Raw genomic sequence first — 23,581 nt, 5'->3', positions numbered from 1 at the left:
TTTTTGAGTAATGTTTTCAGAGTAAGTTGTTGAATAACTAGTTCAGAATCTGGGCTGCCTTCCTGAAACCAGATGACACATTTCTTGCCCCTCCTGTGCCAAGCGCCTCCTTCACAGCCCACTTTCCCGTGCAGCTTAGCATTGAGATCTGAACCTATGTTAGGAAAGTCCTCTTCCTTCTCATTTTCGCCTGGAGGTGTGTTCATTTCTCTAGGCATTGTGCAACAGGACCAATCCTTGCTGGAGACAAAAAACACCAAATGTTCAAAAAGTCACTCACCCCTCACCACAGGTCCTCACTAGCACTTCCAGTCTGTACTGTGTGCTGGGATAAAATTAAGGAGGCCCATAAAACCATCAATAGAGACAGCATATTTTTGATTATGAAAACTTGTGCTAAAATAATAATGTGGTCATTTTACAATACTGTGAGCGATCGCAAAGTCATCTAGCGTTTTTGTTCTCATTTTCGGATCGAACTATAATTGCATAACTTGAAATCACAAAGAACAGTTTCTAAAATACAAAAGGGGCAAATTAGCTTTCTTTCCTCAACTCTCTATAGTAATTTTTAAGGATGGAAATAATGCAAAAAATCTCTGTCGACTTCTGTTTTTGGCCATGCTTGGAAGTGGGATTGACCTTAACACTTTGAGGTCTTAAGGAACGCTTAATTAATTGATGTGAAGAAAAATAATAATCGCTTCATTTCTGTTGCAGCCTAATCACAGACCACCCCGTTTTCCCCAGCCTTAGGGGAGGGAGCGTTCAATAAAAGTCTGTGTAAACTGATGCCCAGGCCGTAGTACTTCGAAGGAGCGCCAATCGAACAAGTTAAAACGGAACAGAGTAACCTCAAAGAGCAGCCCTCGAAACAAAACTGCTCAAACCGACCAACGCACGGGATCGCGATGGCTCTGCTGGAGCGGATCCTGAAAGCCTGTCCGAGCCCGGCGGCCGGGCGGAGCGGGCTTCTGGGCGGCTGGGACGCTGGGCAGCCCCGGCCCGCGGGCTCCGGGCTCCCGGTGCGGGCGCGGGCCGAGGACAAAGGAGCGGGGCGGCCAGGGGTGTCGCAGGCCGGGGGCCGGGCACAGGGGCCCCGAAGCCTCGCCGCCATGCCGGGGCCCCGGACGCTCGCCAACCTGGTGGAGTTCTTTGGGAAGGACGGCTTCAGCCGCATCCACGAGATCCAGGTAGCGGCGCGCGGGGGCTCTCTCCGGCGGGAGGGCTCCCGGGAGGGAGACCCGGGAACGACGCCAGCGAGGGAAGCCCGGGGAGCTCCGGAAAGAGAACCCCGGGAGAGGATGCCGGGGAGGGAGCGCCGGGGAAGGGTCCCGGGGAGAGGATCCCGGGAAGCGCGCCGGAGAGGGGACCTAGGGAGGGGGCATGGAGGCGGGACGTCCGAGGAGGAGACGCCCGGAAGGGTTCCCCGGGGGGCGCGCCGGGGCGGGGGCTCTGAGTGACCGAGGGGCGTCAGAGGAGAGGTCGCGGGCCGGGCCTGCGGAGTAGGGAGGGAGGCAGCAGCCGCCGGGCCTTCCCCGACGGTCCCCGGGGAGGCCCAAGAGGACCGTCTCTCCACGCGGTGCGCGAGGAGCCCGGTGGGTCTTTTCGCGGCCGAGGACATGTTGCACATGCTTTTAGTCCTCTTTGTTGGTGTTTTATAATTGAAAAACAAAATCCCCCAAATAGCGGGGGTTCGGAGGCTCCGGGTTATGTAACCTCTAAGAGATGAGAAGACAGACGAAGGTTCCTGAATCTCGGCGTCAAGCCAGGGCTGGGCAGGGCCTTAGGAAGAACCCAACCGGTCCAACAACCCTGGCGGAGCGTAAGGGAGCCCGCTCATCCTACGGTGGCTCACCTTGACCCAGAGTGTTGCCCTTCCCAGGCCCGCCTCAAGCCTCTCATTGCAAGGTGACCTTCACCTTTGAGGCCGGCAGGTCCGGTCTCCCTCCCTCGCCGCGGCAGCTGCTGCCCACTCTGCCCGCCCCGGCGCCGGCTGTCATCTCTGGGACCTGGGCCTTTTGACCTCTTCCGAGAACAGCCTCCACCCCACCACTCCCCTCCTTTTGTTCAAAGCTTACCATTCAACCTTCAGAAACTTCTCAGAGGAAGTCTTTGTAACCGCATCCCTGGGTTTTGGTCATTGATCCATTCCCTCAACCAGGAACCTACCAGATGGTGCACAGGCCAGGGCTACGTTGGAGGAGCAGAAATCTCATTGATGGAAAAAAGACTGTGGAGCAAGAGGAGCAATTTTAATTTGACAAAATTTCACTTGGCCCACATCTTGCCATCTGCCACATGAGCCCTACACAATTTCTTCCCAGAAGTGTTTCTAGGGGTCAAAAGTGATTTCCTCTCTTTTCCATGTGGAATCTGAACATAAGATATCAGGATGATAGTTTTCAAATATGGTAAAAACATTTTTTTGTTGTTGTTTTCTATTTGTTGGCATGTTTAATACAGGTTGCTCTAGACTGGATAAGGTTCTAGTATAACCCTTTCGGCTCTCTGGGTTACCCCTACTGCATTTCTAAGGAGGAAGAGAATTATTCTGTTATCTCAACTCCAGTTTCCTTTCACTTGACTTGTAATCACAGAATGCCAGCTCACAAGGGATCATAGCATCCATCTATAGGATCCAGGTCTTTCACTTTACATGTGGCAAACACCCAAAGTCTTGGGTGAGTGACTTGGCCATGGTCACACAGCTAGTTAGTGGCAGAGCAGACAGTGATCGGGGTGCCCGGTGTGACAGAGTGCGAAGGTCCTGTGTTACATACCAGCGATCTGCAAACACCTGTGGAGTCTTGGCCAATCAGTTATTCTCTCTGGACTGCGGTGTCCTCTGTGCAGACGTCTAGCATTTGTCATCCATCCCATGGGTTATCATGAGGCCATGAGATCAGGGCTGTGGAAGGGCTTTGTAAGCTGTAATAGTAACCAATACATAAGAAGAATGAACACTTCCAGAACTCTTTTCATGGTTGCCCAGGCACAGTTCTAAGTCCTCTCTGAGGGGTAATTTCTATTATTTCTCCACTTTGCAGATGAGGAAACTGAGGCACAATGGAACCTAACTTCCCAAGGTCACACATCTGTGACCCAAGATGCCAACTCCAGAGTTTGTGCTCCAGCTGGCTAAACAAACTGAATCTGGCTGACTATCATCCCCTGGCCCAGCACTACAAGGGCCATAAACTTGTGTCCTTCATCTAGTTCTTTCTGCCCCTTGCTCAGTTGCTCCCTTGTCTGATTGTGCCCATTCAGTAGCTGGATTTCCCTGATGAATGGCCCCTCTCCCAGTACTTGGTGTAACAGCTATCCTATCAGAGACCTGGAGAAACACCCTTCTGGGGGTCACCTGTATGTTAGGCCGAGTGATCCTTTGGCACCTGACACATCCCAGTTGAGTCTGAGTGTCTTCATCTCCAGGCAGTGGGACTTCAACCAGGTCCATAAAGAAGCAAGCAGCTTCTCCCTGAGAGCAGAGGAGTGGAGATGACAGGCTCTCTGGCCTGCCATTTCCATGGTTGAGAATTGGGGTGATAAGAAACGTTGGCAGATGCCAAAGAGAAATGTAGTCATTTCTGCCAAGCTCAGCCCTGCCTCTGTCATGCTGAGCCATGCTTGAGGGTACTTATCTTTCATCCTTTCTCCTTCCCTCCTTCCTTCCTTAGTTATTTAACTGGAAAGATTAACTCATTTACGTTTATTGTAATTTCTTTTTTTGTTAACAACTTCGTTGACATATAATTAACATATCATACAGTTCTCTCACTTGAAGTATACAACCATCACCAAAACAAATATAGAACATTTTCATAACCTTAAAAAAGAAACCCTAAAGAATACAATATAGTATTCTTTAGCTGTTATTCACCAACCCTCCATTTCCCCCAGCCTTAAGCAACTACTGATGATTTACTTTCTATCTTTATAGATTAGCCTATTCTGGACATTTTATATAAATGGAATCATATAATAAGTGGTCTTTTGTGTTTAGCTTCTTTTACTGAGCATCATGTTTTCAAGGTTCACCCATGTTGTAACATGTATCAGTACCTCATTCCTGTTTATGGATAAATAACATTCCAGTGTATGGACAGACCACATTTTGCCTATTCATTCATCAGCTGATAGACATTTGGATTGTTCCCACCTTTGACTGTTACAAATAATGCTGCTAGGAATATTCAGTGTAAGTTTTTGTGCAGACACATGTTTTCATTTCTTTGGGGTCTGTTTCTCAGAGTGAAATTGCTGTGTCAAATAGTAACTCTGTATAGACTGTTCTAAAGTAGCTGCATTATTTTACATTCCATCAGCAGTACAAGAGGGTTTTGATTTCTCCACATTGTTGCTAATATTTGTTATTACCTGTCCTTTGATTATAAGCATACTAGTGCGTGCAAAGAGATATCTCACTGTGGTTTTGATTTGCATGTCCTTAGTGACTAATGATGTTGAGCTTCTTCCATGCGATTATTAGACATTTTGAGACCTTCTTTAGAGAAGTGTCCATTCAAATAATTGCCCAGTTTTTTAATTGAGTTATTTGTTTTCTTCTCTGTTGGGTTGTAATAGTTTCTTATATATTTTAGACACAAATCTCTTATCCATATGTACTTTGCAAATATTTTCCCCATTCTAGGGATTGTCTTTCACTTTCTTGGTAGTGAAAGACATTTAAAAATTGAAGCACATTTAAAAATTGTGATGATGTCCCAACATCTGTTTTTTCTTTTGTTGCTCATGCTTCTGGTATCATATCTTAAGACACTATTGCCAAATCTTAGGTCATGAATATTTATCCCTGTGTTTTCCTCTTAGAGTCTTGTGGGTTTGGCACTGATGTTTTGGTCTTTGGTCCATTTTGAGGTAGTTTTTGTATGTGGTGTGAGACTAGCGTACACCTTATTTTTTGTTTGTCATTATCCAATTTTCCCAGCATCATTTGTTAAAGAGTCTATTCTTCCCCATTTAATTATCTTCACACCCTTGTTGAAAATCAGTTGACCATAGATGTATGGATTTATTTCTGAGCTATCAATTATTCCGATGATTAAGATGCCCATCCTTATGCCAGCATCACACTGTCTTCAATACTTTCATAGTAACCTTTGAAACAGGGAAATGTTAGGCCTTCAACTTTGCTTTTTTTTAAGATTGTGTTTGCTGTTCTGAGTGGCTGGAATTCTGATAGGCATTATGCTGAGTTTATGGATCAGTTTTGGAGGTGTTACCGTCTTAATAATATTGTTTTTCTTTCCTTGAACATGGATCATCTTTCCATTTATGTATGTTTTTTCTAATTTCTTTCAATGGTTTTTGTAGTTTTCAGAGTGTAAGTTTTGCATTTCTTTTATTAACTGTGTTCCCAAATGTTTTATTCTTTATGATGTTCTTGCAAATGGAATTGTTTTCTTAATTTTATTTTTGGGGTACTCATTGCTAGTGTATGGAAGTACAATTTTATTTTTGTATATGATCTTATATTCTGTAAGCTTACTGAACATGTTTATTAGTTCTGATTTTTTTTTTTTAAAGCAGGTATTTTAGAATTTTCTATATGTGAGATCATGGCATCAGTGAATAGTGACACCTTTATTTTCCCCTTTCTAATCTGGGTGCCTTTTCTTTCATTTTCTTGCTGTAGGTATTTTCACAGGTTCATTACACATTGCCTACAGGGAGCTTTCTTCAAAGGGGCAGGCTGGGTGGGCTGCTGAGGGCCTAAGGGAAAGGAGCTGGCAGAGCCCGTTTGACTCAGAGGACAATTTAGACCCTGCAGTTAGTTTGTCTATACCCCTAATCCTCTCTTGTTGCTTCACACACTTAAGCTATTTTTAAATACACATCTTTAAAGAATTAAGAAGACTTCTGTGAATATGATTAATGATGTGAAAATATGTTTATCTCCAGAATATTTAAAGTGGCCATTCTTTTTTTAAATTAATTTTTCCTGGAGTATAGTTGAGTTAGAATGCTGTGTTAGCTTCAAGTGTACGGCAAAGTGACTTAGTTAGATGTCTATTGTTACCCACTCTGTTTTAGATTCTTTTCCCTCACAGGCCATTACAGAGGACTGAGTGGAGCTCCGTGTGCTATACAACAGGTCCTCATTAGTTATCCATTTTATATTTAACAGTGTGTGCACGTCAACCCCGATCTCCCAGTTTGTCCCTCCCCACTCCTTTCCCCCTTGACAGCCACAAGCAGAGCGGCCACTCTGATCAGGCCTGTATGATGTGGAGCCTCCCTTTGCCCCAGGGTTCTGCTCGCCTGACACCCGGGAGTGTCTGTATTGAAGGTGTGTTGTATCTGTCTGTTTTTTTACTGTTCTGATTTCTCCTTGGTATTGCAGCAGAAGCACACTCGGGAATACGGGAAAATCTTCAAGTCTCACTTCGGTCCTCAGTTTGTAGTGTCTGTTGCAGACCGCGACCTGGTGGCTCAGGTGCTCCGCGCGGAGGGGGCTTCGCCCCAGAGAGCCAACATGGGGTCCTGGCAGGAGTACCGAGACTTGCGGGGCAGATCCACTGGCCTTATCTCTGCGTGAGTATGTGGAGCCAGGCTGAGCCTCAGCAGGAGCAGGGAGCCCAGGGAGACTCCCTCCCTGAATTGCTGGGCTCCTAAAAGCAGCTATTAATAAAACACAGAACTCCCAGGGGAACAGTCTCAGAAGAGCCTCTTGTGTGGTCTCCTGAAATCTCCTGAAATCCTCTGGGAAGAGACTTGATGGCAGGGACAGGCGGGAGGTCCCACTGACCGAGTGATGGAGAGAAACTTTCTCCCAAGCAACACTTCATGGCTTTAGGCGTCCACGTGATGACCACCGAGGTGGCTGAAGCTCACAGAGCCCATCTGTGGACAGGGGTGAGGGTGGTGAGCTGTTACAGGAGACCTCCAGGAGGGTCTCTGGAACTTCAGCATTTATTGCCTTGTGATGTTCCCGTCTCATAACTGCTAGGGTTATTATTTTGTTTTTATACACCTTTGTGTCTTCCAAGAGTGAATTGGCACAGCCTCAAGCAGGGAGGAGAGCACAGAGCATCTGCCCATCCCCTGGTCCAATTCCCATTAGTTTAGAGATTCTGTTCTTGCTTGTTTGTCCTTATACGTGTGTCCTTATACATGAGCCGGGGAGTAATACCATCACTCCCCTCTCTTTGCAGTGTCTAGCCTATCTTTATTCCATTTGGATTGGCAGATCTTGTTGACTATTGCTAGGAAATTTTTGCAGAGATATTCTGAATTCCTTCCCAGTATATTGATATAAGTAAGATTATTTGGAATTCACTTTATTCTAGGGAGGGTGAACAGTGGCTCAAGATGAGAAGTGTGTTGAGACAAAGAATTCTGAAACCGAAAGATGTGGCCATTTTTGCAGGAGAAATCAACCAAGTTATTGCTGATTTAATTAAAAGAATCTACTTCCTCAAGAGCCAGGCAGAAGATGGAGAGACACTGACCAACATCAATGACCTTTTCTTCAAATACTCAATGGAAGGTGAAGTGAAGTCAGGTGGTGGGAAAGATGGAAGAACAGACGTTTGCCAAAATATGTTTGTTATCATTGAGCATTTCCTGTCCCAATGTGCTAAGCCCCGTATGTGTGTATGTGTAATCCTTACAGTGCTAACGGAACCAGATTGACCACCACTGTTTTACAAATGGGGAAACTGAAAAACTACTGTCCATTTTTAATGGCAGGGACTTTGTTTCAAATTCAGGGCTCTATAACTCAAGAACCCTGCTCCTAATTACTACGTATTTTGTTTTAGCACAATTTAAAAAGCAACAGAGGGACTTTTCTGGTGGGCCCAGTGGGTAAGACTCTGCGTGCCTAATGCAGGGAGCCCCTGTTTGATCCCTGGGCAGGGTATTAGATCCCACTTCCAGCAGCCAGGACCTGGCACAGCCAAACTTAAAAAGACGTAGCAGAAATTGAGAGGGTGTGTACTACAATCACTCTAGCTTTTAAAATCTTTGTTAGATGGGTAGTACATTCCCATGGTTGAAAAATCAAACCCAGAAGGTACTCATGGAAAAGTTGCCCTCTCTCCTGACCCAGCTAGGTCACCAGTTTCTTTGTACATATTTTATATATATACAAAGAAATACATGTGGGTCCTCTTTTTACTAAAATAAAAAAAAAGGTAGCATACCACACTTTTTTTTCTGAACCTGAGTTTTTGGAGAATTCTATGAGATTTCCCACTTTTACTATTAATTCGCAGGCTGAGGAGTAAACCCATGCCCCTTGCAGTGAGAGTGCAGAGTCTTACCCACTGGACCACCAAGAAGTCCAGGTTTCCCACGAAAAAAAATGAGTTTAGCTTGCTTCAAATTTAATTTTTAAGTTAACTTTTTAAAGTTCTGGCACTAATGTTCTCTAAAAATAGTCACAAACTCAACAGAGAAGTGAGTTGTAAATATGCTGAGAAATCCTGCTCTTCCCTGGTTCTTGGAGGCCTTTTCCTCTGCCCCCCTTAGCTCTCGGGTCTGGGGCTCCCTGATGTGTGGCCAGGAAGAGCCACCTTTTAACTCCCCAAAGTCAAGCAGTTGGCTGAAAGGTTGGGAATTTTGCTTCATGGGTCTTGAACAGACTGCAGAACTGAGGGCATGGTGAAGCCGAGGGTCAGTCCTCACCAAACTCACAACGTCCTGAGGATCAGAACCCGATAGAGGAGAACCTCAGGGGTAGGCACTCAGATGACTTTGGGAGTTACTTTTATGGCCAGGTATCTCATGTTGATTCTGTGGATAATCTAGAAGAAGAAGAGTTGTAACTTTTCCCCTGTGCAGGAGTGGCCACCATCCTTTATGAAAGTCGTCTGGGCTGCCTGGAGAACAGCATCCCGCAGGCAACCGTGGATTACATCGAGGCCCTGGCGCTCATGTTCTGCACGTTCAAGACCTCCATGTATGCCGGTGCCCTCCCTAGGAGGCTCCGCCTGCTCGTCCCCAAACCCTGGCAAGACTTCTGCAGGTCCTGGGATGGACTCTTCGAATTCAGTAAGAGAAGAGTAGGGGCGCCTTCTGTGGAGCCGGGTGGGCCTGACCTCCCTGCTGGATGTGTGTCTCACACTCACACAAGACCGTGGGATCACTGCAGGGGATGCCCTGGTGAAGTTATGTGCTCTTTGGACTCAAGAACTTTTAGCCTGGTTTTCTGTAGGAGCAAAAAGCCTGTGGGTTGTGACCACAAGTAATGTGATTGATTTCTCCTTTTTAAACTCTTTTAATTTTAACAAACATGCTTGCAGGGATAGGTGCAAGTAAGTGTTGTCTATGGGAGATGATGTCTTTAGTCCAATCATTCTGTCATTGCTTAAATCATTGAAACATTCTCAGTGGCAGTTTTTTTGGACAGAGACAAATTCATTTGTTGCTTACTGGGTGAAAACAAGCTGGGAGAAACCATTTTGTTCCAACCCAAGTTGAGATAAACAAAGTAAGATTAGTTTTCCAATATGGTTAAAAATTTTAGTATAAAAGAATTTTCAAAATGCAAGATTTCCAAGATGTCTAGAACAATGTTTTTAGAACAATATTAACATTGAAAGAAGTGTCTTGGAGGTCAGCATTCATTTGACTTTTTTTTTGTTGGCCACACTGGGCTGCTTGTGGGGATCTTAGTTCCCTGACCAGGGATCGAACTTCATCCCCTTGGATGAAAGCTTGGAGTCCTAACCATTGGACTGCTAGGGAATCCCCTCATTTGTGTATATAAGTTCTGATATATATAATATGCCAGCATCTTTCTGCTGTAATTCAGCCCTTTCCCTCATTCATTCTCCCTTCTGGAAGCACAGTGGGAAAAAAAGAATCTATATTCTTGTTACTCCACAGCATTTTTGGCTATTACATTAGAAAAAGGAACATTTGCAAATACTTTATAGATTATTTTACAAAAAGAAGAGATATTTATCTTTCTTTCTTTGGAGTATATGTAAGTACCTAGTTGGGTTTATTCAACAATTCAGGAACCAGCAGCATCCCACCTTGCAAATAGAGGGGAGTTCCCAACCATTATTCATTTACACAAACAAGCATATGGATGAAGCTCCAAGGTTGGCAGTAAACCAGCGGGGGCTTGTCTAGCCTGTGAACCTGCCAAAAATTGAGAGAAGTTATTGGAGGGATGAAGAGGGAATTGAGACTGAAGAGGAGATTCTTTTATTTTTAACTTTTTATTTTGTATTGGAGTATCGCTGATTAGCAGCATTGTTAGTTTCAGGTAGACAGCAGAGGCACTCAGTCATACACATAACATGAATCCATTCTCCGCCAAATCCTGCTCCCTTCCAGGCTGCCACATGGCATTGAGCAGCGTTCCATGTGCTATACAAGAAGTCCTTGTTGGTGGCCCATTTTAAATATAGTACTGTGTACATGTCCATCACCAACTCCCTAACTATCCTATCCTCCCATCTTGCCCTAGTCGCCCTCCCCCACTGTAAGTTCTGTGAGTCTGTTTTGTAAGTAAGTTCATTTGTATCACTTGAAGAGGTGATTCTTAACCAAACTTCTTTCAAAAGAAATACTGTTTTCAAACAGGCCAAATTCATGTTGACAACAAGCTGAGGGACATAAGGTGCCAGATGGAAAGAGGGGAGAGAGTGAGAGGAGGGCTGCTTACCTACCTCTTCCTCAGCCGGGAACTGACCCTGGAGGAAATCTACGCCAACATGACCGAGATGCTGCTGGCCGGTGTAGACACAGTGAGCTCTCCCGTTTCATTCCTTCTCAACAGATGCAAAACGCCCAGGGTCTAGGACCTTTCTAGGCAGTCCGACGGATGGCAGATGCTTTAAGAGGACAGAGCCTGTTTGTACTAGCTGAATGTCTGCTTCGCTGTTGCACGTCTCCAGAAGAAAACTCCACTTTTCCTTTTTTTAAATATATGTAAAATGTAAAACTAAGGTGCACAGTGAATTCTGTAAAGAACATAACCCAGGTCCACTATCATGCACACAGAGTAACAATTTGTTAAAAACATGTTATAACTTTTTTATTGGAGTATAGTTGCTTTACAATGTCCTGTGAGTTTCTGCTTACAGCAAAGTGGATCGGCCACACGTACAGGTGTATCCCCTCTTCCTCGAGTTGCCTTCCCGTTTAGGTCACAGAGAGCATTAACGAGAGCTCCTGTGCTAAATAATACGCTTTAACGTTTAAAATCCTGATTTGCAAACATTTCTCCATTGTTTCATAATATCAGAAATGCAGAGGACACAGACGTGAAAAGCCCTCTTATTTATCACTCAAAATATTCTGGGTGATGGAAAGCTCCCCAGTTCATTTGATAAGGCCAGCATAAGTTAACCTGCTAAAGGAAGCGTAAAGAAAGAAATGTTTAATAAGCAGTTTGCTTTCATATGTGTATGTATCAATTTAAAATAAAACCTGAGTGAATAGATTCAATCAGTGTAGCAGATGGGTAATATACTATGACCAAGGAGAGCTCAATGTCAGAATGAAACAAAGCACTGACCACTGATTTGGAGGGAGCTCTGTACCCTCTGGCTAAGTGAGAAAAGAAGGTGCAGGAAAGCGAGTGTCCTGTGTTCACGTCAGTGAAACCAGCACTGCCCCCAGCCCCTGTCCACGTGCAGGCGTGTGTCTCTGAGTGATTGCTGGGCATGGATAAAGTGTGGAACCTGCACACTGGGTTACCACGGGCTCCCTGATGGGGTGTGGATGCTCCAGGGATGCTGAAAGAGAAAGTGGTGACATAGGATGAAGCAGGGCCAGGCTTTCAGTAATGTGGGGGAAAAGTCAGTTGCATGAAATAATTAAGATTAAGCAGTAAATGTGGTGACTGACTGTGCATGTCTGTAAGTATCCTTCTGTTCCCACAGAATCTTCTGAAGTAGGTGTTATTGTCTTCAATTAATGGGGGGAAAGATGAAACAGCTAAGCTACCTCAAGGTTTTTCCTTCACACGAGTGCTTCCTGGGCTTGAGGAAAGCATGAATCTCCCTTTTAGAGGGAGAAAAAAACCTATGGTTGACATTTTTAGTGACATGATGTCACTTAAGTAAAAGCAGAAAAACTTCACGTAAATTCATTACTCTTATGGATCATCTTCAACAATAAAACAAAATGTATATATATGAAATGCAAACTAATCAATGCAGTCAGTTCCAGCAATGAAAATTTTAATTAACTGTGTGAATGTGACAGAGTGGCTCTGAGTGAGGAACGAATGTTGGTATGCACAGCCCAGCCCTAAGCTGATTCAGATGTGTGGTACTCTTGCCCCCTGTTGGTAACTAAGAGTATCACCACATGATGGAGGTGGGGGTGCAGAAAGGACCCATTCCTACCTGAAGGAAACTTAGGAGACAAAAGCTTGCAATGTTATGCTCATTAAAAAAAAAAAAAAAAATGTTATTTTAAAAAGCCAACTTTGTTTAGCATAATTTGTGCACAACAAGCTGCGTCCATTTAAGTGGTACAATTCGATACAGATTGTTGACAGATACAGTATAAATACAAATGCTATCATTTTTTAAACCAACACCACAATCAAGATCCTGGACATTTTTATCATCTCTGCAAGTTCCTCACCCTCATTTCAGTCCATCCCTCCCATACTCCCACCCCTGGCAACAACAGACACTGTACATCAGTTTGCATTTTTCTAGAAATTTATATAAATGGAATCATACGGTATATATTTTGGGTCTGGCTTCCTTCACACAGTGAAATGATTTTTGAGATTCATGCATGTTGTTGCCTATAAAGATATTTATTCTTTTTTTTTTTAATCTTTAAATAGTAGGCATCACTGACTCAATGGACCTGAGTTTGAGCAAGTTCCAGGAGATAGTGAGGGACAGGGACATCTAGTGTGCTGCAGTCCATGGGCTTGCAAAGAGTCAGATACAACTGAGTGACTGAACAACAACCATTATTGAATAGTATTGCATTGTATGGCTATACCACATTTGGTTTTTCCATGAAACTGTGATTTTAATAGAAATTTTCTGTTCTCTTGATAGGAAGCATCTAATTTATTTCCTTACCATTGACAAGAGGAAATTGTGCATTATATTATGTGTTACAGTAGAGCTTGTCCTATAAATACTTATGGACTATATCCTCTAAAAATTCGTAATATCTATTGGAGGGAAACAATGTCGATGACTTACTTAAGTTGGTCTTTTTAGTTGAAAGAAAGGGCTCTTTACTGTGGAATGTCCTTGTTTACAAGCAAGTGAAATATAGTTACGTAGATAATAGTATTGATTTTAGTGAAAATCTTGGAACCTAGGACATAGAATAGAATTATTCTCAATAACCAGAAATTCAGTCTTCAATCTAAGCAGTGGTAGAAACAGTGATACTGCTTTGTGCAAATGCCATCCAATCCTCATACGGTAGTTTGCTTAATAAGCACACGGGAATGATGAATGGACCATTAATAGACCCATGACTACCCCCTCTTCACCCCCACTCCCGGACTTTCCCGCATCTCCTCTAGATTAGGGCAACGAGAGCAGGTCTAGCCCAGCCACGGGCCTGAGGCATGCTGTTCTCAGCTTGATGGGCAGCCTCAGGCCCTTCCTAGCAAAACCCAAGTGACCCTTGTAAAGAAGCCTGCAGAAAGTTCTAGGCACAACCTCCAGGCTTGACCAGCATTCCTATGTGCTCACAGACCCCAGTGAAGAGGAGAATTGCTCTTCAATGATTTTTTAAAATTATTTTTGGCCACGTCATGTGGCTTGCAGGATCTTAGTTCCCTGACCAGGGATTGAACCCGGGCCCTCGGCAGGAAAATCGCTGAGTCCTAACTGGACTGCCAGGGAATTCCCACTCTTTAATGACTTTTTAAAAGTTCTAAAATAATGTTTCCTGTAGCTCTTTATTGAAAAAAGCACTTGGATCCCATAGCTGATACTACTTTCCCAAGGTATCTGGAGGAGTTAGGGGACTTGTCTTCTGCTTGGGTAAGACATACAATGCCCTGACAGTTTCACCTGCACTTATTCTCTCGTGACTTCATGTCCAGTGTTTCCTGCTGCTGAAATCCTTGGCTTCATTCAAGACACGTGCCTGTGTCTGCCGGTTTCTTTCTTAGACATCGTTCACGTTGTCCTGGGCAGTGTACCTCCTCGCAAGGCATCCAGAAGTGCAACAGGCCCTGTACCGGGAGATCGTGAGGAATCTGGGGAAAAAGCATGTTCCCATGGCCGCAGACGTCCCCAAAGTCCCGCTGGTCCGAGCTCTGCTTAAGGAAACCTTGAGGTAAAAGGCTCACCAACATTCATGTCAAAAACTGTGTCCATTAAGTCTGATTCTTCCTCATAATGATTGTGCCTTTGACTTAAAAACTGGGTCCTAAACCAATACTCCAGTGACCCTTGGTGGCTGAAATGTTTAGGAAGGAGGGACTCGTGACCATTTTATTTCCTCTCTGCTCTTTGCAGAGTGGGAGAGAGAGGTTCTGTTTTACAGTTGGAAATATTCATTTCTTCATTAAGATTTTTGTTACTCTTTTTTTGTGGCCACACCATATGGCATGTGACGTGGAGTTCCCCCGCCAGGAACTGAACGTGTGCCCCCTGCATCGGGTGCGTGAAACCTGAATCACTGGGCTTCAAGGGAAGTGCCCATGAAGATCTGTAGAGCCATGCGCAAACTTTGCACTCACTCTGGACATTCGATTCACCAGCCATTTCCCAGTGTGCTTCTTGAAGGACAAAACAGAACCAGAGTGATCATCAGGAAAATGTACTGGGATGTTTGGCCCGTTACCATATGTGTTTACAAGATCCTGTGGTCTCGTGTGAACCTCTGAGTTGGGTTGCAGACACCGAGTAGTGAGGCTCATCTGCCCCCCTGAAAAGGCTTTACCGACACGGGAAAGGCCAGAGCGTGAGGGATATGTGATCTTGGGCAGCCCTGGGACAAGGTGGGATTAGGTTACCAGTGAAGGTTCTTCCTCCTGGGAGTGTCAGGATCCTGACTTCCTCTATGGAGGAAATGCCATGACAAGGAGCAAAGGTTATTCACAAAATATTCACTAAAATAATTCTCTTAAACCTGACTTGATAATGATGTTTCAAGTTACATTGCATCCTCAATCTTTAGCATGCTATTTAATCTTTAAAAAAAAAAAGCCAGGTGTATGTTAACTGGTATTTGTCAATTAAAATTATATTCAGAGTTTTCATAGGTCACTTCTCAGAGAATCTGAAAATTAAAGTAAATTTCTCAGAATTTATTTCCTGGAACCCTGAGTCCTATGAACTATTCCTTGATAAAGAGTTCCCATGCATGCATGTATTTCAGAAATTCGGAATTATTCCTCTTGGGAGCATAATAGCACATTAGAAGCTTTGCTTTGTGTTTTGTGATCTTTTTTGACTGTGAGACCTTTTTAAAAAAGTTTATTTTTAACTGGAGGATAATTGCTTTACAATGTTGTGTGAGGCTTTTTTGGGTCCTTCTGAGGACCACAAAGGTCCTTGCAAGATTTTCCCATTTATTTTTTAGAAAATGAAAATGGCATTATATCCAGATTTTTAAATGTTTAGGAGACTATTCTGAAAGTTACCACTCCTTTCTGGTCCCCGTTGGCTCTTTCCAGGCTGTTTCCAGTGCTGCCGGGGAATGGCCGGGTCACCCAAGAGGACCTGGTTGTTGGCGGGTATCTGATTCCCAGAGGCGTGAGTCTGGTGGACACGGTGGGGCTGGCTGAGCTAGGGAGGCTGCATTGGAAATTTGCTTCCACGTTTAGGATGTCCTTGTTCCTGTGTGAATATCTGTAGATTTCTTCTTCTGCATGTATTTTTAGGATGAAGATGGGGCTTTAGGAGCAAGGAGAGGTGGACTGTGTGAAATTGCTCTGGCAAAACCAAAGCCAAATATTTCTGTAGCTCATATGACCATTCCACCCTCCCTCCCCTGGAGGCTCCGTGAAAGCAGTAGGTCCCTCAGGGGGAGTTTCTGAAGGACTTGAACCGCCTTCTCTGTGGCGGCGTTGAGGTTCATTCAGGGTGGGGTGTGCTTTGGAGGGGGACCTACTGTCCTGGGTCTGCATGGCCTCTTGGGCCCTTACATGGCTTGTCCCAGCCCAGAGCACCTCTGGAGGGTCCGTCCAGCCAGGGCTATGGCCTCTGCTCTGCTTTCCCTGGATTCCATTCTTTATTCCTTTTCTTATGGTTTGCACAGACCCAGCTGGCCCTCTGCCACTATGCCACATCCTATGAGGATGCGAACTTCCCTCGGGCCAAGGAGTTCCGGCCTGAGCGCTGGCTGCGGCAAGGAAGCCTGCGCAGGGTTGACAATTTTGGGTCCATCCCCTTCGGCTATGGGGCTCGAAGCTGCATCGGGCGGAGGATTGCAGAGCTAGAGATCCACCTGCTCGTGATCCAGGTAAGACTTGGGGGCTCAGAGGCCTGTGGGCTCGGTCTAGGTGACTGGGCTCAGCTGGATCAAGACTTAGGCCGAAAAAAAGGAGAAAGAATTTTGAAAATGTTAAGAGCTTCCTGTTAAATAAATCTTGTCTATGTGTTAAAACGCCCCCTCCTCCCCCTGCAGTAGCCATCTCCAGTCACACGGCCACCTGGCTTGTCCGCGTTCCGTTCCTCCTTGGAGTCACGTGGGCAGACCTGGGAGGGGTGGGTGTGGGAGGGCATTGGAAGCTGCAGGAGCCGAGTGCTCCACGGGAGCTCGGCAGACGGGTGCGTGGGAGGCGTCCAGGAGTGGCCCTCCGACACCGTGGGTCATCCTGTCACCACGAGCTCCCGGCCACACAGAGTCACTTAGTGGGCCTGGGGTGGGTTCCAGGTGATTCTGATGGCCGTGTCTGTGGGCTGCACGCAGGCTAAGAAAATGCACGTGCTGGGCGTGGGGGCAGCTCCACCCCGGTGTATGCTGTTCAAGTCCCGCCCTCCCAGGCTCCTCCCTTCTGAGCTGGTCACTCTTTTCACAGTCACCGTCACCGGGAGGATATCACGCTTGCCCCCGGAGGCCCCTTCATCACCTCATGTTATGTGAATCAGTCTTTTACACAAGGAGGTGGTTCTCAAGCTTGTTTGGGTTTCAAAACCTCAGGCAGGCTTGGTTTTGGTGAGAGAGAACCTTACACGTTAATCTCTAAATGTGCAAGTGTTTACTTTTGTGCTCGTAGAGAATCTGAGTTCAGGCTGCGGCAGGAGGTAAATAACGTCTGAAGGAAATTTTATAAAAGAAAACCTGTAGTGGAGAAAACTCTACCCATTAGCCTTTCCCACAGATTGGTGAAGCCTGCCACGGAAAACCTTGGCCCAAGGTTCGGGAGCTACTGTCGTTGACTCCAGGCTTTGGAAGCGTGAGGGGATGGCCTGGGGACCCATGTCCCCCTTTCACTGATAAGAAGCTGAGTCTCAGGGAGTGGGAGCCACTTGCCACTGTTGTGGCGTGGTGGGTGTGGGGCACCAGGCGGGGGTCCGGCCTCCCACCTGGAGTTCCCCACGCATCACTGAGGTGCTTCCTACAGGCTGTCGGAGCCTGGGGCAGAACATGCAGGGACTGGGCCTTTGCATATGATGGCATCAGAGAACATACGGGATGGGGCAGCCTGGCCAGCCTGGCGGGGATTCTGGGTGGTTGGCATGGGGAGGCAGGCTTGGAGGAGGTGAGGGGCCACTGCCAGGGGCGGCTGGTGTGGACGGGGGTGGCTGGGCCGTCACGCGGTCATCCCGTCTCTATGGGCATGCGAGGGGCTGCCGCTCAGCAGGGCTGAGTTGTGTCTTTTCCGACCATGGGCCCCACAGACACCAGCCAGGCTCACGGGTGGACCAGGTGGAGACAGGTCTGTGCGGAGGGGATGGCGGCTCCAGGCCCACTGTGGCCAGGCTGTGGTTCCGACCCCAGGGGCAGGCCGCTCCGCAGCTCTCTGAGCCTGTTCCTCACCTACAAAATGGACCAGATACCTGCCTCTTGGGTGTGTGAGGGATGAAAGTGGTCTCGGCACAGGGTCTGGGTGGCAGCCTTTGGGGTTTGCACACCTGCTCTCGCTGTCTGCTCCCAGGGACTGGGAAGGCGCTGGCTCCCTCGGTGATGCTGTGGACTCCACAGGCACATCTCTGACAGGCAGAGTTCATTGCTTGCTGAGAGCCGTTCAGACAGCAGGCGGGAAGCTCACTGCTTCCTGCCTCTGGTGGCCTGGACAGTTACAGGGGATGCCAAGGGCAAGAGGCCGGCTGAGGGCCCAGAGGGGTGCACTGGGAAGAGGGTCAGAAATGGCGTGTTTGGTGGTGGTGATGAGGCTTTATTTGCTTCTGTTAGCATATTCGTGTACCTGATAAAGTTCTTGCTTCAAGAGTTCTCATTTCTACTGCAAGTATAGTGAGGGAAAATCATTATTTGTTATTGCCAAGAGAAAAAAAGAAAAAGAAAAGGCACAGATAAACAGCACAGGAAAGAGAAAAAAGGCATACCTACAAATGCAGTAAATGATTATTTTTAAATCAAGAAAAGACTGCAAACAGCTATTTTTCTTTTTTTTTTTTTTTACAGAAATGCCCTGTCACCAAACCAAGTATGTTCAGGAATGCAAGGATGGCCCACCTCAGGATAGAATTTATCACAATGGGAGAAATTAAAGGACAAAATTTTATGACCATCTCCCAAAATAACTAATAAAATTCAACACCCATTCATGAAGAAAATCTCTTAGCACAACAACAATGGAAGGGCTTTCCTTCAGCAAATAAATAGTGTCTATCCCAACAGAACAGAGACTGTGCCTGTGGCCTGTGGGAAAGGATGGATTGGTTTTAATGCTGCAATAATAACATGTTTTCTTGAAATCAGGAACAAGACATTCATATTGCACAGGGAATGTTTGGAAGATACACCTCCTCTCCTTGGGAGGTGGAGTCTTGAAGTGGAACGGGGGCCTTCTTTTTTGCTTTTATACCTCATGCATAGTTTTACTTTTTCAGTGAGCATGTACTGCCATTCAGAAAAGTAGAAAATCCATGTGGGATGTTGGCCTTAGAGTGAGATGTGCGTGTGAGTCCTCCCACTGCCACAGGGGGATGTGCCAGCAATTCTGTGAGGTCAGAACAAAGAGTCAGAGATTAGACGTTGAGGTGACAGCGTCTCGACGCCAAAACTCTCTAGATCTGCCTAACTGCAGGCCATCCGGCTTGGCTGCCTAACGACAGGGGGGAGTTCAGGCTGTGTCTTCATTGCACCCCTGCTCCCTGCCTGGTCTCTGCCCCAGCTCACCTGGAGGACCCATCAGTGCATACTATTGCTTTCCTGGGAGACGAGCCTGGAGAGTCGGCGTGGAGAGGGTTGGAGCCTCTGCATCCCACGTGATGATATAGGTTCTCCAGCACCTGTGCCCTGTTAGGTGGTCGGAGCTGGGGAGGGAAGAGTGGCTAGTCTCCCCCCGCACTGTCCCCAGGCCCTGCCTCCCCTCCAGGGAGCAGTGCAGTTCTGAGAGGTCCATAGAGGAGGTTGCCTTTTTTTCCTCTAAGCCTAGAGGTGATTTTGAAAATCAGGCCATGGCCAGTTGATGGGGAGATTAGTGCTTGAGGCTGATGGATACTTAGGTGCTCTTTAAAGCAGGTCATTTAGATACTTTGCAGTTTCACCCTGAGAGATAGGACCACTTCTGCTTTGGAACCATAGAAGTGAGAAATGGAATCCAAGGTGCAAACGAGGAATACTTAAATGAAGGACAGTAATGGATGGAGTCTGGGTGCTCTGCCTCCTCCTGACAGCTGCTGTGTGTGTCCCACCACTGAGCGGCTGCAGCTTCTAAACCTTGCAGTTTCACTTTGTTCTTTTCTCCTTTCTCCTTTGATTCCTTCTTTTTCTAGACCCATAGTAGAACCAAGAGAGTTAGAATTTTGAACTGGCTAATAAAATATAAGTTATTTGAACATTTTGTTACCAAGCAAAATTCATGTGCCCAACACACAGTGAGGCCAAAGAAACCAAAACATCAGACTTTGGAGCAGTAAAAGGTTTATTACAGAGTCAAGCAGGAAGAACGGGTGGCTTGTGCTCAAAACCCTTGATCTAGTCAATGGTTTCGGGGGAGAAACTTTTATAGGCAAAATTTGGGGTGAGGCTGCAGGGTGCATGACTTTCTTCTGATTGGTTGATGGTAAGTTGACAGGGCGGTGCTCCAGGAATCTTGTGTTCAGCTTGAGTTTACCCTCTTCCACCTAGGTGGGTCCTTACTTCTGCAGAAGAGCTCTAATATACTGTTATGTGCATCCCTTGAGGAGGAATCAGGACTGTGACTGCCCTCTCTTGTCTCTGCATCCCCTTCCTTCACTAATTAGGAACTGGGTGATTCCCCTCTTTGGAACTCAGGGAAGGTCAAGGAGGCCTAAGGAAGCCTATTTCTTTCAAGCAAGAAATGGGGGACATGAAGGCTTTTGTGCCCAGGAACCCCACAAAATCCTACTCAGTTTCAATTCTGCCTGAATATTGAGGCATGTGAGGTTCCACGGACCTCACAGTTATCATTGGATGTGCCAGACTCCCGAGCAGGACATGCGCTGTTTCTCACCTCTCTTGTTCCCTTGGTTTCCTGCAGCTGGAGCTTTAATGAGAGTACAGGTACTGCAGATTTTCTGCTATCCCAATTTTAAAACCCTTCTCTCTTTCTCTTTTTAGTTGCTTCAACATTTTGAGATCAAAACGTCTCCTTGGACTAAAACTGTTCATGCAAAAACCCATGGGCTTCTGATGCCAGGGGAGCCCATCCACGTGCGTTTTGTTAACAGGAAGTGAGCCTGGAGTTTTTCACCCAGCCACCAGACCGACACACAGCAGATGTTTGTGGGCCATGGATGACAGCAGGGGAGGAAAGAATCCCTTCTCCGGCGATCTTGGTTATAGACTGGCCTCCTTGGTCCTGGGAAACTTTGAAATCTTTTCGCAAAGTAATGTGAGAAGATTACTTTTGCATTCTAGAGTTGCCTTTTTTGTTGTTTGTTTTTTGAGTAACAGCTGTTGAGAAGCCAGTGGCACTGAATTCTCACGCCTCATATGGTGTCTTGCCCTTGGACTTACCCATAATCTCCTCTGCATTTGGGCCAGGAAGCGTTGGTATACTTACAGATTCAGTGCTTGAACATACCTTCTCTGATACTGCATCAGGACTGCATGTTAGGACAGAATTCCAACTTCTTATCTTGAAGAGGAAACATTAGAGGCTTCTGTAGAACAGACCTGTGGTTGCCAAGGAGGGTGGGTGAGGGAGAGAAAGGCTGGGGATGTAGAATTAACTGTATAGTACAGGAAACTGTATTCAGTATCCTGGGATAAGCCATGATGTAAAGGAATATGAAAAAGAATGTACATATATGTATAACTGAATCACTTCACTGTACAGCAGAACTTAACATTGTAAATCAACTATAATTAAATAAATTTTTAAAAAGAATGCTTCTGTAATACCATAACTATGGGAAATGACTCATATGGGGATTTGGGCCCACATGCCAGGACTTGAACACAGCCTAAATCTGATTGGAACTTGAACCAATGGTCTTTTAATTAGAATCACTCACCTGGGTCTAGACTTACTGAGGCTCAGGTTCTTTGTGTCTCAGGGCAGGAAGAATTCAATGAGAGACAGAGTAATAGGTAAGAGGTGGGTTTGTTTATAGAGATACACATTGCATAGACAGAGCATGCAGTCTGTCTCAGCAGGCAAGAGTGGCCTGGGGAGAAACACTCCCTGTTCTCCTCCTGGCCAGATTCTAAACCTCCTGCCTAACTTCCTGTTGTTCCCACCCTCGTGTGTGGGATTCCTCCCTGTGTGTGCAGTCCTGTGTGGGGATTTTTTCAGGTGACGTGAGCTAGGCTCTGGTCTCCGGACCCTGCAGACTCTGAGTGGGGGATGAGATCAAGCTTCCTCTGAGAGGCTCTGGAAGGCAGCTGCCCCCCCACCCCCCCCAGCACTTGTCTGTCGAGGGTTGTAGCCCCCAGTCTGGGGTTAGGGAGGAGAATGTGGGGGTCCCTGCCATGCACTGTTTGCTGTTTGCAGCCATGGCACCCTCACTGGAAAAGATACAGTCCAAGGGGAAGTCCTTGCTCCTCAGTCACCGCTCCTGTCCACAGAGCTGGGTCTGGCCTTTGAGCTGACAGTGTAGACAGTACCTGCTGACGAGGGTGTCTGTTCTTGGCTTCCTCATTCTTTCACAGCAGAGTCAGCGCTGGTATAGAATGGACCCTGATCCCTCCCTCGAGTGGGATGGGATTGGGTGGGGAGCAGATCCTGACAGACACTTCGAGCCCCACCCATTGCCATGTCTTCTAGTTCTGCAAACCTTTTATTTAAAGTGCTAATTTAATAGTACTGGGATCTGTATTGCCCGGGAAATCCCATGGACAGAGGAGCCTGGCAGGCTACAGTCCACAGGGTTGCAAAAGAGTCGGGATATAACTTAGTGACTAAGCAACAACTGTATGATGTGGAAACTTGCTCTGTGGCTTCATACAGGGTTAATTTATGAAAATGTTCCATGATGCTTGCTGGATGAAGGGCTCCGTATCTGTCTTATCATGCCAGGCTTGGTATTGTGCTGCTGAAAACACCTGTATGCTTCCTAATGTTTGCCTCTCCATCATTAAGAATGGTGTATTAAAAATTCCCACTCTAATTGTGGAGTTGTCAGTTTTTGCATGATGAGATTTCAGTTCATGTTTATTAGGTGCATCTGAGTATTATTTTATCTTTCTGGTGAACTGTCCCATTTATCATCATGTAGTAACTCTCTTGATCCCTCCAGGTACTTGGGCCTTAGAGTTTGTTTTTATCTGACAGTGATTTAGGTATTCCAACTTTATTTTATTTGCCTGGCACTTCTAAGCCTATTAGTTCCCTTTCCCCCCTAGTCTTTTACTTTTAATCATATTGTCTTCTTTTTGTTTTAGATGTGTCTCTTGTAAACAGAATGTAGCTGGATTTTTAAAAAAATCCCATTTGGTGATCTCTGTCATTTAACTCTTTTAAAAAAAAAAAATTATTTAATTGAGGTATACTTGGTTTACAATGTTGAATCACAACAAAGTGATTCGGTTATACATATCTATACATACATTGTTTTTCATATTCTTTTCCATTATGGTTTATCACAGGATATTGAATATAGTTCCCTGTGCTGTTCAATAGGACCTTGTTGTTTATCCATTCTATGTGTAGTAGTTTGCATCTGCTAACCCCAAACTCCCACTCCATCCCTCCCCCACCCCTCTTGTCATTTAACTCTTTTTTGGGGAAGGAAAAAAAATGTAATCCTGCCTCTGTTAGTGATAAAAATTTCAGAGAAGACAAAAATGGCAACTGACCTCTAGATAAAGATATTGTCAGAGTTATGATTAAATCATTACATTCACTTGAACATGAAAGTGTTAATTGCTCAGTCGTGTCTTACTCTTTTCGACTCCATGGACTGTAGCCTGCCGGGCTCCTCTGTCCATGGGATTTCTCAGGCAAGAATACTGGAGTGGGTAGCCATTCCCTTCTCCAGAGGATCTTCCTGACTCTGACGCCTATTGGTGACAGCAGCTCCCTGCAACAGTGAGGATGTGGTTGGTGGGC

At 45.8% G+C, this 23,581-nt stretch overlaps 1 protein-coding gene across 3 annotated transcripts; it reads left to right on the top strand.

The window, feature by feature from the left end:
• The first annotated feature begins 749 nt into the window (after positions 1-749).
• On the top strand, positions 750-22,986 carry LOC122453906 (cytochrome P450 27C1). 3 transcript variants are annotated; one of them, XM_043488230.1, is made up of 9 exons: positions 750-1,193; positions 6,368-6,558; positions 7,314-7,513; positions 8,812-9,021; positions 10,567-10,730; positions 14,096-14,262; positions 15,608-15,667; positions 16,192-16,395; positions 20,647-22,986. In XM_043488230.1, exons 1-8 carry the CDS (start codon positions 912-914, stop codon positions 16,370-16,372), a joined length of 1,455 nt encoding a protein of 484 aa, XP_043344165.1. In that variant the 5' UTR covers positions 750-911; the 3' UTR covers positions 16,373-16,395; positions 20,647-22,986. The 3 variants fall into 3 exon arrangements, with proteins under 3 accessions (XP_043344165.1, XP_043344166.1, XP_043344164.1); XM_043488229.1 differs by having other exon boundaries at positions 755-1,193; positions 15,608-15,686; positions 20,647-22,948; XM_043488231.1 differs by lacking the exon at positions 15,608-15,667 and having other exon boundaries at positions 751-1,193.
• Positions 22,987-23,581: the final 595 nt, after the last annotated feature.

This window comes from Cervus canadensis, chromosome 15 (genome assembly GCF_019320065.1).
Source record: "Cervus canadensis isolate Bull #8, Minnesota chromosome 15, ASM1932006v1, whole genome shotgun sequence".
Taxonomy (NCBI): domain Eukaryota; kingdom Metazoa; phylum Chordata; class Mammalia; order Artiodactyla; family Cervidae; genus Cervus; species Cervus canadensis.
Note: the sequence above shows the minus strand (reverse complement) of the source record. Positions and strands in the feature narration are given on the sequence as shown.